Consider the following 15,880-nt stretch of genomic DNA (forward strand, 5'->3'; position numbering starts at 1 on the left):
TTATCCAGAGCGACTTACAAATTGGTGCATTCACCTTATAGCCAGTGGGATAACCACTTTACAATATTATTTTTTTTCAACAAAAAACATTTGGGGGGTAGAAGGATTACTTTATCCTATCCCAGGTATTCCTTAAAGAGGTGGGGTTTCAAGTTTCTCCAGAAGGTGGTGAGTGACTCCGCTGTCCTGGCGTCGTGAGGGAATTATGACCCAGTAAATAGGCTGCTGCTCCTGGAACAATACAAAGACATTCTCACAATGATTGAAATATCTGATTACGGGCCTGCACTCGGCTAGAAGTTCAACAGCCATCAAGAACCAATTGAAACAGGGTTCATCTACCATCACCACACACATTACACTGTTACCAAGTGAACATGTTGCGGAGGCTATAGACACGGTGCTGAATATTAATGACGCTGACTCTGCTGTGTTAGCAGTAGCAGTGGAGACCCACTGTGAATAATTGACCTCTGTCGGGGGACACGCTCCCTGGACGCTCCGTCAGTACTGAGAAGGGAGACAGAGACACCGCTGCCTGCCACACAGCGCAGCGCCACACATTAGCTGCATGATAATATGACCTTTAGAGATGCTCCACATTAGGAAACCAGGAGGGGGTCCACAGCTAACCTTTTAAATGAAAGAGTTGAAGTACCGTTGCGGTCTCGCTAATGATGATAACCAGGGACCATTTTATCACCCATCTGGAGAACTGATGAATTCATTTCATTGACAATAACTTGAGACAGGGAATCAGGGGAAGTTTGATGTGTTATTTTGGCTTTGCCCTACAAGTTCTGCCTATGGCTGAGGGCTTAACGTAGAGAATCTAAAATCCCTGTTACCCTACTCCAATCAAAGCCTGTCACACCCACAGGTAAGTTATTCTCAAAGAAGCCTACGTTGGTAACTACTAACTAGTTACTACTTTTACAGAGTAATATCTGTTCATTTTCAAACAGTCTAATAACAGAACTACTCAATAACATACAATAATATAAACTGTTAATATAAACGGTTAAACCTAGATTTAAGTGTCAAAGTCAAACAAAGGCTTAATCATTTGAGTCTAGAGTCAAACAAAATCATTTGAGTGTAGAGTCAAAGCCAAAAAGGCCGTTGAGGCTTCACCCGCCTATGGTTCTATCAACTTTATTCAGGATATCAGCAAGATATGAATTAATTGGTTACTATGACTTCTTTCCCCCTCTCTCCAAATGGCATCATTATCTAAATGGTTGGTAAGTGAGAGATCTTGCATGTTTTCAGAGAATGATTTTTTATTTGATCCGTTTCTACTACAGTCCATCCAGACCACGATGTCAACACCCGTTTATCCGATTATTGGACTACAAGTTGTTTGGTGTCTTTGTATAGACAATATATATGTTGAAATGATGTATTTACTCCATTCGTATTCATTTCAATTTAGAGGGGCCAACGCAGTTTGACATGTTTTCTCCTGTATAGGTGGTGGTCTCTGATGTTTAAAACATATTGCTATCAGCCTACTGAAATGCACTGCTACGTCTTGTTTATAACTGTATACATTTTATACAAGTCTTCTTCACTTGTCTTCTATAGGAGTGTTAAATCACTTAAACCGCCACACACACACACGAGGAGAGATAGTATGCACTCTAGGTTCCCCAAGGCATTGATATCCTGTAGATGCTATCTGAAAAGAAAAGACAGGGTAGATGAAAAAGATAAATGATGCATACTTCTATTTCTGAAGTCTGAATTGTGTATGCACTGTATAATCCTCCCCATTATGGTATCAGCGTTAAATATGTCAGTAAATTTGTTACACTACTAAACAGAAATTATGCAAATTCACCAATAAAGTAAGCATTGGCTTTGTGTACAGTGTGAAGACAGTGTAGTGCTTTGACAAACACCAACCAATCTCCTGCACCTGTAGGCAAGGCCTCTAGTTTGGCAAGGGTTTATCTACAGGAGGAGGGGGAGAGAGAAACTTGCTTTGCTGTAGGACAGGGGTTAGCAACAGAGTGATCCCCCCCCAACAAGTAGATGAAGGTAGATTATCTGCCATGGTCATATCAACCGAATCAGAGATGCAGCACACTCTGCATCACTTGTGCCGATGGCCAGCTCTGAAATATCCTTTTAGTATCCTCTATCCCCAAGAGCTTTGTTATATGTAGGTGTACATCTTCATGATGGCTAAATTGTGTATCAATACTGATAATGCACTACTAAGTGATCCAAAGCAAAGGTAGAGATTTTTTGTAGAGCAAATTAATTTAAAGAACCTGTTGTGAGGGTTCCACTTTCTTTTACTGTGTGGGATCATTAGTGAACAACCAGGTTAGATTATATTATGCAAAATGTAGGGCAGCAGGTAGCCTAGCGGTTAAGAGCGTTGAACCAATAACCAAAAGGTCGCTGGTTCGAATCCCCGAACCGACTAGGTGAAAAGTCACTCTGGATAAGAGCATCTGCTAAATGACTAAACTGTAAAAATGTAATGCAGAGCTTATCAACCCATTGGCATACAGGAAGAACTTGCTGAATACATTGATATTACCCTGGCTATACTCTTAATATTCTCCACACTGTAAAAGTCAGTGTTTTTGTTTGTTTGCAATTTCATGACTTGAATCACATATTCTACACATTATCTTTGCCCGACTGGATAACTCTGCACCCAGGGGCTAGTTGTGAGTGAACTCAGATGGTAGTGTAGGGGTGGAAAAAGGTGGGGATTGGGCACGGACGAACAGATGTGCCCCCTCTGTCCCCAAGACTGTCTCACATGCAGCCATGCTGTCCCATCTCACATTGTGACCACCATACCCCCATTTAACTGCCAATGGCATGCTGCTGCTCTCTGGGCCCGTATTCATAAAGCGTCTCATAGTTTAGTGCTGATCTAGGATCAGGTCCCCCGTCTTTATATAATCTTACGGATTATGATCTAAAAGGCAAAATTGATTCTATATCAGCACTTCTACTCTGAAATGGGTTATGAATACATGCCCCAGATCTCTGGTTGCATGCTACTGAACACACTTACACTCTCCATGTTTACTATACTGACCTACTGACCCATTCCTTCTCGTGTGTGGTCAAAAACATGCCACCGTGGCACCTTGAAAGAGTGGTTATCTATACTAACTAGCTAATCACCCTAATGTGCGATGATGTCCACTCACACTGCATGCTGCTGTGTAATTCAACTCTACACTAAAAACGTTATTCTACTAAAACATATTTTTTTGCTCATTCATGTACACGTAAAGCCTGCTTACACAACTCAGAGCTTTTATTGTCAGACTCAGTCAAATAAAAAATGCAGACCTACAGACGTCAAATAGTTAACTTTAGGCCTCCCGAGTTGCGCAGTGGTGTAAGGCACTGCATTGCAGTGCTAGCTGTGCCACTAGAGATCCTGGTTGGAGTCCAGGCTGTCGTTGGGCGGCGCACAATTGGCCCAGCGTCGTCCAGTTTAGGGGAGGGTTTGGCCGGCAGGGGTATTCTTGTCCCATCGCGCACTAGCGACTCCTGTGCACGCTGACACGGTCATTGATGCGGCTGGCTTCCGGGTTAAGCGGGCAGTGCGGATCAGCTGGGTTATGTTTCGTAGGAAGCAAGGCTCTCGACCTTCGCCTCTCCCGAGTCCGTACGGGAGTTGCAGCGATGGGACAAGACTGTAACTACCAATTGGAGAGAAAAAGGGGCAAAATAAAAAATGTTTCTACTTTATTCCTATAACTTCTATATTCTGTAATGACAACTGGAACTTGGTAACAACCCATGCAAAAGACCCATACTGTGGGATCCACAAGTGAACTCGAAGAAAACCTGAACATTAAAAATGTTAACATCAGTTGCAAATTTGCAATACTTCACACTGACGTGATGTGACTGCATTTTAAACTGCTACAGTCATGTAACAATCATGTCATTTAATCCATTTGATATTTCATTACAGTTAAGATGTCAACATCTGCATTTGAAAGAAAATATGGGAGCAGTGTGTTGGCCACTTCTGAAGGATGACCATGTTGTCTAATATTCCATTGTTTCTGTGCTCTTTCCCCTCTTCTCTCCCCTCATGATGAAGATGATGAGCCAGCCGCACCAACGTAAGTATCTGATAAATATTCAATTCTCTCGAGACTACAACAAATACACACACACATATATACATACAGTGAGGGAAAAAAGTACTTGATCCCCTGCTGATTTTGTACATTTGCCCACTGACAAAGACATGATCAGTCTATAATTTTCTTTATTAGTTTATTTGAACAGTGAGAGACAGAATAACAACAACAAAATCCAGAAAAACGTATATCAAATAATAAGTATTTGACCCCTCTGCAAAACATGACTTAGTACTTGGTGGCAAAACCCTTGTTGGCAATCACAAAGGTCAGACGTTTCTTGTAGTTGGCCACAGTGGCGGCTCCTGAAAAAATTCTCAGGGGGGGCAATTTTTCTGATGATTTAGGTGACCTACACACATTTTAAAAAAGATATGTCCAGCAACAACATGAAGACAGGGGCAGCATATAAGTCAATACCAGAAGCATTTATTGACTGATCTGGGGAGATGGATTCCAGTTTCTGTGACAGATTATAAATAATCTCTGATGCCTTTGTTATATTAGCTTTTGGTTGAATGTACACAACGGTAACAAACAATTGGGGGAACTCACGGGGCAGATAGTAAGGTCGCAGTGACACAGAAAGCAGTTCAATGTCGGGGTACAGAGTCGCTCTCTTACCAGGATCGATTTTCCCTGTGACTGTCAGATCGCGGTCCGCTCTGACCAGGGTGAAGCCGGCCGGCTCCACTTCTCTGTCCGGGACTCTGTCATCCAGCCAAGTCTCAGTAAATGCCAGCAAACAGGCCTCCCGATATTCGTGTTGGAAGCGCAGATTCGCTGACAACTCATCCGCTTTCCCCCTCAGTGACTGGGCATTAATCAGCAAGGTGGTGGGTAAGGGAAGTTTGTTCTTAATTTTTTAAAGTCGTTGTCTGATTCCCCGCGTTTTCCACGTTTGCATTTGGGTTTGTAATCCACTCGCAGACAATCAGGTATTAGATGGGCCATTGGGATATCCATCGCGTTCGTATTTGAGTTGCATTGTAGTAAAAACTCCCTGCTGTATTGGATTCCGCTGCCAGCAGCGTTTTCATTATTTAGTCCGTTCGTAGCGGGTATGTACACGATCAACAAGATCAGTCCAAAACCCACCACTGGAAATCCATGGTTGGCAGAATGTTTGTAAACTAAGTGTACAAATTAAAAACATAAAATAACGCCACTAAGTGTACAAATTAAAAACATAAGATAACGCCACACTGCAGGTCGCAACAGAGACGCTGCTACCCGCTATTTTCTTAGTTACGTTCATGGTTACGTTACGTATGACGAAAGCGCGTAAGTGCAAGCCCTCAGAAACCCATAGAGATTGTATTGAAAGCTCTGAAATTTGAAAAAAATAGATTTTACATGGGAGTCTATGACAGACTTCTGGGCGATTTTCAACCTGACTGAAATCGCCCCAAAAGGGGGGGGGGGGGGCATTTGAAGCACGACTTTAGCCTGATTGGACATTTAGTGGCAGTCAGATCAGATTAGAACACTGATAACTACTGTTGCCGTGATATAATTGATTAGAAAAAAAATCCCTTCCTTTTCCCGTTTGGCAGTGCGTCGCCCATATCGCCCTATTGAACACACCGCCCCTGGTTGGCCACCAGGTTTGCACACATCTCAGGAGGGATTTTGTTCCACTCCTCTTTGCAGATCTTCTCCAAGTCATTAAGGTTTCAAGGCTGACGTTTGGCAACTCGAACCTTCAGCTCCCGCCACAGATTTTCTATGGGATTAAGGTCTGGAGACTGGCTAGGCCACTCCAGGACCTTAATGTGCTTCTTCTTGAGCCACTCCTTTGTTGCCTTGGCCATGTGTTTTGGGTCATTGTCATGCTGGAATACCCATCCACGACCCATTTTCAATGCCCTGGCTGAGGGAAGGAGATTCTCACCCATGATTTGACGGTACATGGCCCCGTCCATCGTCCCTTTGATGCTGTGAAATTGTCCTGTCCCCTTAGCAGAAAAACACCCCCAAAGCATAATGTTTCCACCTCCATGTTTGACGGTGGGGATGGTGTTCTTGGGGTCATAGGCAGCATTCCTCCTCCTCCAAACACGGCGAGTGGAGTTGATGCCAAAGAGCTCAATTTTGGTCTCATCTGACCACAACACTTTCACCCAGTTCTCCTCTGAATCATTCAGATATTCATTGGCAAACTTCAGACGGCCCTGTATATGCTTTCTTGAGCATAGCATTCTGATTGAGAGGGGGTCAAATACTTATTTCCCTCATTAAAATGCAAATCAATTTATAACATTTTTGACATGCGTTTTTCTGGATTTTTTTCTTGTTATTCTGTCCCTCACTGTTCAAATAAACCTACCATTAAATGTATAGACTGATCATGTATTTGTCAGTGGGCAAACTTACAAAATCAGCAGGGGATCAAATACTTTTTTCCCTCACTGTATATACATACATACATCTCATAATTTCCCCCTGGAATTGACTAAACTCTATTTCTTCACTAGGAAAACAAATTCGACAAACAACCACAAAGACAAAAACGTGCGCCAGAGGAATACGAAATGAGAAGCTACTCGTTGCAGTAAGTATTCTGGCCTTTATACAATGAGAAGCTACTCGTTGTAGTGAGTATTCTGGACTTTATACAATGAGAAGCTACTCGTTGTAGTGAGTATTCTGGACTTTAGAAAAAGGAATCTGAGGCATATGGAAGTCAACAGGGAACTAAGTGATATACTGTAGGAATGTGATCATGTGCACAGGGTATACTAACGCCTTCCTCCCCCGATTTTCATTAACAGATGACTAACTGCATATCTTGACCATATGAAGGTATCTGAGGAGGGAGCTCCAGGCAATTTTTAATGAAGCATATCTCGTCTCTCTTATGAGAAAAAACAATAACAGCGTAACACTGGCAGAAAAGAACAAGATGGCTGTCTTAAGCATGCCTTATTCAGTCTTACATGAACAGTCCTGGACGGAAAGATGACTAATTCCATCACGAAAGGTGTGCACATCTTTTTTGTGTGCCGTTTGATGTCTCTTTTATTCATTTTATCATGTCCTCCAACCAGAGGCGATCCTTTTTGTATTACATATCATGTAAAATGCATGCAAATTATTACGCAATAGGATGCCCAGAATTTGTTGTTTTCCCTCATGTCTGTGTGGCTATTTTGCGTCCAAATGAATTATGTTTTTTTATGAAATTGTCCTGAACTGAAAAATACTGTTATATTCTTAAAATAACTTTGTACAGCTGATTCATTGTCATTAAACGATGTTTGATTTAGTGAAAGGAAAGTCCACTCTTAACAGCCATTATAGTGAAAATGTGATGCAAGGGATTCAATGTCTGGCAGTATTTACTTGAAAATGATTACAGAAAATGACTACTATAATCTATCTAGTTATAAATAAAATGACAAGTAAGTGTTTATTTTTATTTTTCAGAGTAACTTAGGATGTCTTGTATATGTTGAGGTACGAGTGTTCAAATGATAGCAAATACTGTATGTAAAGAAAAAAATACATTTTATATTTCCCAACTTAATTCATTCATTTTTATTTTTCTGAAATTGTACAGCATGTCTATTATCCTATGCAATATGTATTCATATATAGATATATTGGGGGCAGTTTGTTTTTCTCAGTGAAGCTTTAATATTGTGGGACCACTTGGAAGCTGGTATAGCAAAATGCACTGCTGTAGCTGCATGACTACTCTCCTATAAATACAGTGTATCCATGTGTGTTGCAGTGCAAATGGACCTACATTAGGGTGGGAATGGAAGGAGCTACGGTATCTCTAGCCACGATAAAACATATGAGACCAATAACATACGAGACCAATACTTTTTTGAAAATAAAAGGCTCCAAAATACATTGGTTTTTTTTGCCTGGAAAATCCTTTCTAGAAACCACAACAGTTGTGACGGTTTAAATATCCTCCTACAACACAATGACCACTATGTTCCAGCACACATTTCCACAATCAGCAGCATGAAGAACAACCCAACCCCCAACTCTTCCAAAACCCACCTCCCACCCACATGTGTACCGTGTGTAGTGAGTTGACCTGTCTCCCTCTGGCTGTTTGTGTTGATGAGCTTCAGCTCCTCAGTCCTGGAGCACTCTCTTCAGCTCCCCCTCCACCTCCTCCACCAAGGCAGGGAAGCTGGGGTCCAAGAGACACAGGCGGAGGAAGGGCTCCAGCTCCCCACGGGACAGAGCACTGTGGCGGTACACCAGGGGCAAGGACAGACCATACTCGCCCAGGAAGTGCTGAGGAAAAATAGATAGACCAGGGATCTGTTCATTTGTTTGTATATAATTAAATCCATGATTTTACATTTACGTCATTTAGCAGACGCTCTTATCCAGAGCGACTTACAGTTAGTGAGGGCATAAATTTTTTATTATTTTTTCATACTGGCCCCCCGTGGGAATCGAACCTACAACCCTGGCGTTGCAAACGCCATGCTCTACCAACTGAGCTACATCCCTGCCGGTCATTCCCTACCCTGGACGACGCTGGGACAATTGTGCGCCGCCCCATGGGTCTCCCGGTCGCAGCCGGCTACGACAGAGTCTGGATTCGAACCGGGATCTCTAGTGGCACAGCTAGCACTGCGATGCAGTGCCTTAGACCACTGCACCACTTGGGAGACTTATATTGGCTAATTATAATCGCCCAAGTCAGTTAGGTGTTAATTATTTCAGTGGCCTACCCTACACTTCAGTAGTGGCGGGGAATAACAACAAATAAGAGCCGATGAAGTGTGTTACATTCAAGCTCCATGGGTGGGAGCCGTAATCACACTCCTGAATGTTAAATAGGTACTATTTATTCAGCTTGCGCGATTATCAACCTCCATCAAGTGATCATCATATGAATCATCACCCTCAGCATTCATCAGTCATCTATCTAATCACTGTGTGGTGTCAGTACCAACCTACCTGGGTAAGACGTTTGATGGATAAAGAGCCCTGGACGACCTCGGGTTCAGTAGCCATAGCCTCCCCAGCACCCGCCTGATGACACACGGTTAAAAAGAAATATGTTACTACTGCCACAGGACTTTACAGGGTAACACACCAAGGGAGGTTAAACTGCATCATAGCTTCATCATTTATTGAAAGATTTCCCTCAGTCACCACGGCCCTTTCATCCTCACTGAGAGCTTTTTCAAATGTGTGTGATGGTGTTTATCGTTGGTTTAATTTCTCCCCCTTCTGTGTCGGGAGGTTAAGGATTAACATATCACACATTGTCATTGATTCATACATAAAATCCATATTAACCTAGTTTGTTCCAGTGCCATCCAGTATTAAACAAGCTATATTGTTTTCATGCTTGTAAATAGCACCATCTAGTGGGTGATTCTTACTGTAACAACAGCAACTTTAGTCCCTCATTAACTAGTTTACATTATGAAGAATAACATTCTTAACATAAGAACAGCAACAAAGGTGGAGAAAAAAAACACGCACTGCACTCATTTCAATTAGTTAATTTATTGCAGGAGCTGTTCCAATTCAGATGTTCCAAAATACACTTTCATGATGCAATACGTAGCTACATGTTTTCAGTGTATGTGTTGTTGAGTACCTGTTGATCCTGTGCAGTGGTCTTGGTAGGGGGCTGATTGGATGTTGGGGGGCAGCTGAGTGGTGGTGGTGGGGGCCCCCCCTGTGTGGTGACAGGCAGGTACTCCTTCAGTCTGAGTACTGCACTGCCACACTCCTCCAGAGCCTCAGCCCTGCTGCTACCACTGAACTGCATCCTCATCAGACGGCTCTCCCCCTGCACATACACAGCAATGTTTTGTTTGAGAGCTAGCCTATATCTCCTCTTCACCCCTACTGAGGCAATCTTGACCAGCAGACTACAAGCTTGACATGATACTTACAATTCATCACAGTCGCACTTACCTACAACACTTATTTAGCCTACATATCACTCACAAGCCAGGCCGTTGGCAGAATATGGACAGCCAAAGCACCACTCACAGCCAGCTAGTTGTGCCAAGACTGTTCAAAATGCATCGTGTCAGGCCTCAGATCCCCTTAATTCAGGCCATTTAATGACCAATTACACTGTTGTCTCAGCACAGCCACCCCTGCCAAACATCGGCTCTGCCACACTAATGTCAATGTGAAATCTGGCTATGGTAAATAAAGCTGCCACTATACAAATTGTGGGGAAATTACCGACTGTAAAATTCCAGTGTTGCCTTGTAGTCAACATTAGCCTAAATTTCATATAAAAGTAGGTGCTAGAATAATAATACAATTTGGTATGTAGACTCTTGTATACTGTAGCTAGCTTCTATTTTAAAAATTGTGTTGTTTCTAAAAGCAAATAAAGGCTTGCAATCCATTTATGACATATCTCCAAGAATATAACTTTATCAACCCACCTTAACAGTTAGACGGAACAGCAGGGTATCTGATTTCTGCTGAACTTTGAGGAAGCTTGGAGCATCAAGCAAGGAAAACCCATCCTGAAAAATGCACTAGCACAACAATCAGACTGACAAACAATGGTAAACAAACAACAGTCAAAAGTCATAGTAGTAAAACCAAAGTCAAATTGGATAGGGCACACAGCTAAACCTCATGTCTTCAATGAGACATACAAGTCCATTTAACAGTATCAGACCGAGCATTCAGCAATCACAGCTCTACTTTTGGTTAGCAGGAGCAGGAGCAATTTCAAATGATCTGAAATGACATAAGCACGCCTCCAGGGGGCTCTATTGACTCAGAAACCCATCCAGCCCCTGTGACCAGCAGCATGCCATCAGTATGTATTTGGATAGATAACTTCCATCTCCATCTCAAACAACCAGCTGTTGGAGGCTGAATGTTGTCGTACTAAATATTCGTTTTGATAGAGTCATAGTCTCTTGAGTAGAAATCTCTCCATGTTTAGGCTACAATGAATAAAAACAGGTGTTAGTTTAGTTCCATGTATGAATCAGCACTTTTCTAACCAAGTGAAAAATTACACTACCCTGAATACACTGAATACTTTGAAATGATGTCTGACACCTTACAATTTGTAACTATTTAACATCAACTAAAGTCTAAATCTATTTAAACACTATTCTGTTTAGTATAGTTTAATCAGTCTTAGAATTTGCGTTGAAATGTACCAGTGAAATATAGGCCAATAATACCTGCTGCCTGCTGTGTTGACAGGAGACAGTAGTTGCTTTATGCACATTAATAATGATAGAAAATGTGTTAGACCTTGGCCTGAGCACTGGGAAATGCTAGCTTTATGACATTATATTTGGAATAACATTTTACCATAGCAACAGATCCTTCTTAGTGATAAAGATACTGAAAGTTATGTTTTCCCCATTTCAAATGGACTTCAGCGCACTGGAGGGATGGATACTCTACTCAGCTCTGTTACATAAAACATTACATTTCAGCTCCATACTTCCAGATTCAAAACAGATTTCAATTTTCCTACTCCACTGAGATGTTTCGAAGGGATTAGATCAAATTCTTATTTTTAGTTGCAAATTATCATATCAAGAAGGAATCACATGACATAATTTGAACAAGACTTGTCTTCAAGTAATTCTGTGAGGCACAGCAAGTCGTTTTCTGAGACATGGTTAGTTATCTGAGTCAGGTTGAGAGGTTCCATTTCCTATAATCCCAATCCCCCCTCCTTCCTCCAAAAACTGAGAGAAAACCCCCATTAAACGATATCTTGGATCAGGAGTAATCTGGATAATGATTACACTCAATAACCCTCTCTCCTCTACCATGGTGCATCCTAATATGGCATCATCATTCAGTTGGGAGTCCCCTGGCTTCAGCCACTGTGTCCTACTGTAATCTCTCTGTATTGAAAGATACTCAAGAGCATTAAGATTAAGGGCGCCGATCTATCAATGACCGCTATCCCCTTTTGTCAGAGAGCACTTTGTGTCCTGACCTGAATAAGCATGTAGCCTTGCCTGGCACCCTGGCTCAGCAAGATAGCTGTAGCCACTTTCCATGCAGTACTCAATGTGGCATAGTGCAGCTACGGCCGTTGTGTTTCTACAGCAATTCCTGCTTATTGTGCTAAGATATCTGAGTCTCTCAGCTGCACACAGAGTCTGGCAGTGAATCTTGAGAAGACACAGGATGAACTACACACTAACACAGGCGCTATTCTGTGTATAGCAGCAACATAGCTGGTGTTCAGTATTTGTTCTAGTTCCCTGTATTTCCAAGGACTTGGAATCAAGTAATTTGAATGCTAAAATTGGGGTCACTTTTTAACATTGTTGCAAACACATAAAATTGTATCCATAGCTAGGCTATCTGCCTATAAGCCTAACAGTGGAGATCTAAGCTTAGACTAGCCAGAGATAGTAGGAAAACTATTTGTTAATACATTTAAAAATAATCACAAGTGCTGCATTATACACTGAGTGTACAAAACATTAGGAACACCTTTCTAACATTGAGTTGCACCCCCTTTTGCCCACAGAATAGCCTCAATTCTTCGGGGCATGGAGGACTCTACAAGGTGTCGAAAGCATTCCACAGGGATGCTGGCCCATGTTGACCCCAATCCTTCCCACAGTTGTGTCAAGTTGGCTGGCTGTCCTTTGGGTGGTGGACCATTCTTGATACGCACGGGAAACTGTTGAGCGTGAAAAACCCATTAGCGTTGCAGTTCTTGACACACTCAAACCGGTGCACCTGGCACCTACTACCATACCCCGTTCAAAGACACTGCAATCTTTTGTCGTGCCCATTCACCCTCTGAATGGCACACATACACAATCAATGTTTCAATTTACATTTACATTTACATTTTAGTCATTTAGCAGACGCTCTTATCCAGAGCGACTTACAGTTAATGTCTCAAGGCTTAAAAATCATGTTTTAACCTGTCTCCTCCCCTTATCTACACTGATTGAAGTGGATTTAACAAGTGACATCAATAAGGGTTCATAGCTTTCACATGGTCAGTATGTCAGAGAAAGAGCAGGTGTTCCTAATGTTTTGTAAACTCCGTGTATAATTACACCAACAATGAGTGCAGGTTGGACAATAACAGCTATTATGTCTATGGGGTGTACATTTGTCAATAATTTGGTATATAATAATGAGTTACTGAATATATTGGGGGATATTTTAAGGCTATATAAGCTTATTTGGATAACGTTACATTGTTACTTGGCCTAGATCAAATACTGTAAAAACTAGGTCCAGATCCATCCAGGAATGACTTGACTTTCGGACATCAAAGGGCATCTAATTTAGTCAGACCTCAACTCACTTACCAGAAGACAGTGGCCTTGGGACACCAGCATATGACCGGATTCCACAATGGTGAGCACCAATTCACCCGCACTTTCACTGGGCTCAAACATCTAGAGAAGTTAAGACACATTTTTCAACATCTACAGCTAGATGATTCACATCACATCTGAGGCAAGTTCATTCAATAACCATAATGTAAAGTGTAGGCCTATAACAATTTGATTTGCTAATGTCCTAAACATTTGTAAACAACTTTTAGTTAGCCTAGCTAGCAAGGGTCCTTAGGTAGCTAACGTTAGCTAGCATTATCACAGATAAAACAGATGTTGGCCAAAATTCCCGACTAGACAACTCATGTCACCTTCCATGGATTACCGCCGTCTTCTTTGGTCCCAGGCAAAAAACGTCCAAAGCGTTTCAACCTCCATATAGATGTATGTACAGTTGCCATTTGTAAAAAAAAAATATATATATATATCTCAGAAGAGCTAACGCTATCTAGCTAGCCACGTGTGTTTGCCGCGATGAGCGCGGGAAAACCAGAAATTTGCGAGCTCATGAGTCACCCAGGTAGATTGTGTTTCTGGGTGCGCGCATGCGCTGGATTCTGGCTGGGGATCCTAGAAGTGCACTTTTTTTTGTGCCAGCACAGCACACCACAGCAGTTGCACCTACTCAACTCTAACCTAATCTCCAGGCTCCATTGCTCAACCTTTGATTAGCTGTGATGTGTTAGTGGTGCTGGATTAGAATAGTGACCACGTTTACATGAGCACAGTAGTCATATCTCATATACCGTTTAAGGTCTTATTTGGCATAAGGTGTTTACATGCACCTTTGATATCCCGCTCACGAGTATCCCTGTATCCATGAATAAATAGAATATTCCTCATAAATGTATATGGAATAGTAACTGAAATATGGATACTGACTGTAGGCCAATAACCTAATATAATTTAACTCGTTTTTTTGCAGTAAAATTATACAACAAATGTTAATTTTGTCTCGGGAACAGGAGTGGAGAAATCTGATTTATTTCTTTCAGCATCTCTTGAGAAAATGCGAATGAGCATGTAATGTAATGTGTTATGTTTGACTCTGTTATGCAAGCAGACAGTATTTCACCAGTGGTGGTTGCTGATGTTTAAGAATAGGGAGGATGATATCTTTTTTTTATGAGCATTGCCTTATTTCTATTACAGCATATTGGATGACGGTCATTCATATTCCATTCACCGCTCAATGTAACATCGATAGGTTTAGGCTACTACTACATGATACTCTAATTTTCCCAATACCCCATCATGAGGTTGGTACAACCTAGCCTATGAATGAAAGTTACAACTTAGGTGCACAGGTCGAGAGAAAAATTTAAGTAATCAAGGTGACAGACAGTGGCACATTCAGTACCGCCTTGCACACTCTTGCCTGCATCTAGCTGATCTAGGGTGTAATCGTTAGTCCAACAGTTGCAAACGAGAGTTTCTATTGGACAAATTCAGGTATGTTTATCCCCATTTCGTTCCGTTTGCTTCTGTTTAAGAAATGTATTTCAACAGAATTTGGGGAATGAATACACCCCTGTTCACACGCAAACACAGTTCACTTTCATAGCAACCACATAGAAACAGCATGAACATTTTGAACATTGTATAATTCCTTCTCGCATCTACATGCTCTCTTCCTCTCACCTTTTCTGTTGTGGACTTCAGTGAACAACACATCAGCTGTCTGTGACCAGGTGAAAAAACCTTTCCAAGCCAAACCTTCATATCATAACCGCATAATATAGCTCTCTCTCTCTCTCTCTCTCTTGCTTTTCCTTCATTTTTATATCAATACATTTGTTCAAAACTGTTCAACTATTGTCTTTCACTCTCTTTGAGTCAACTACTCACCATGCACTGCAGTGCTAGCTAGCTGTAGCTTATGCTTTCAGTACTAGATTCATTCTCTGATTGTTTGATTGGGTGGACAACATGTCAGATCATGCTGCAAAAGCTCAGATAAGTTGGAGGGCATCCTCCAGAAGTTGTCATAATTACTGTGTAAGTCTATGGAAGTGGGTGAGAGCCATGAGCCTCCTGGGTTTTATATTGAATTCAATGTACCCAGAAGAGGACAGAAACTAGCTGTTCCCCGGCTACACCATGGTGCTACCCTACAGAGTGCTGTTGAGGCTACTGTAGACCTTCATTGCAAAACAGTGTGTTTTAATCAATTATTTGGTGAAGTGAATATATTTAGTATAGGCCTAGTTTTATCTAAAAAGGGTAAATTTTTAAATGTTTCACTATTTTTATTTTTATGAAATTCAGTGAGGAGGATGGTCCTCCCCTTCCTCCTCTGAGGAGCCTCCACTGATTTTGAGCCACTTAAAATATGCACCCAAGACCAACTGAAGTCTTGTTTAATCGTTTTCTCAGCTTTTCATTTCCTTAAAACTGGTCAAACTGATGACATTTGGACACATTGCACAGGAC

The 15,880-nt window shown here is 41.6% G+C and overlaps 2 protein-coding genes across 6 annotated transcripts in view; one reads left to right on the forward strand and one right to left on the reverse strand.

Annotated features, from left to right (window-relative positions):
• LOC121582292 (neuroplastin) overlaps positions 1–7,995 on the forward strand; it is a 33,853-nt gene extending 25,858 nt beyond the window's left edge. For 2 of the 3 annotated variants that reach the window (XM_041898001.2, XM_041898003.2), the window contains 3 exons: positions 4,094–4,115; positions 6,614–6,690; positions 6,911–7,995. In XM_041898001.2, the coding sequence (XP_041753935.1) occupies positions 4,094–4,115; positions 6,614–6,674 (83 nt within the window). In that variant the 3' untranslated portion in view covers positions 6,675–6,690; positions 6,911–7,995. The remainder of the gene's footprint in view (positions 1–4,093; positions 4,116–6,613; positions 6,691–6,910) is intronic. The other variant, XM_041898002.2, reaches the window with a different exon arrangement.
• LOC121582294 (meiotic recombination protein REC114-like) lies at positions 142–13,921 on the reverse strand. 3 transcript variants are annotated; one of them, XR_006003342.2, is made up of 7 exons: positions 13,759–13,921; positions 13,418–13,507; positions 10,535–10,630; positions 9,724–9,918; positions 9,072–9,146; positions 8,173–8,396; positions 142–1,956 (listed from the first exon to the last, which is right to left on the reverse strand). XR_006003342.2 is itself a non-coding variant. In XM_041898005.2 (6 exons), exons 1-6 carry the CDS (start codon positions 13,846–13,848, stop codon positions 8,232–8,234), a joined length of 699 nt encoding a protein of 232 aa, XP_041753939.1. In that variant the 5' UTR covers positions 13,849–13,921; the 3' UTR covers positions 7,662–8,231. The 3 variants fall into 3 exon arrangements, 2 of the variants coding, with proteins under 2 accessions (XP_041753939.1, XP_041753938.1); XM_041898005.2 differs by lacking the exon at positions 142–1,956 and having other exon boundaries at positions 7,662–8,396; positions 10,535–10,618; XM_041898004.2 differs by lacking the exon at positions 142–1,956 and having other exon boundaries at positions 7,662–8,396.
• Positions 13,922–15,880: the final 1,959 nt, after the last annotated feature.

This window comes from Coregonus clupeaformis, unplaced genomic scaffold (assembly GCF_020615455.1).
Source record: "Coregonus clupeaformis isolate EN_2021a unplaced genomic scaffold, ASM2061545v1 scaf1172, whole genome shotgun sequence".
NCBI lineage: Eukaryota > Metazoa > Chordata > Actinopteri > Salmoniformes > Salmonidae > Coregonus > Coregonus clupeaformis.

Bases quoted from the DNA above. Each gene is read 5' to 3' on its own strand.
- LOC121582294 (XM_041898004.2), bottom strand. From the start codon at position 13,848: ATGGCAACTGTACATACATCTATATGGAGGTTGAAACGCTTTGGACGT. The intron at 10,631-13,417 runs GTAAGTGAGTTG...TTGTTGTGCTAG, and splicing joins CCCAAGGCCACTGTCTTCTG to TGCATTTTTCAGGATGGGTT. The intron at 9,147-9,723 runs GTACTCAACAAC...GTGTGTCATCAG, and splicing joins CCACTGCACAGGATCAACAG to GCGGGTGCTGGGGAGGCTAT.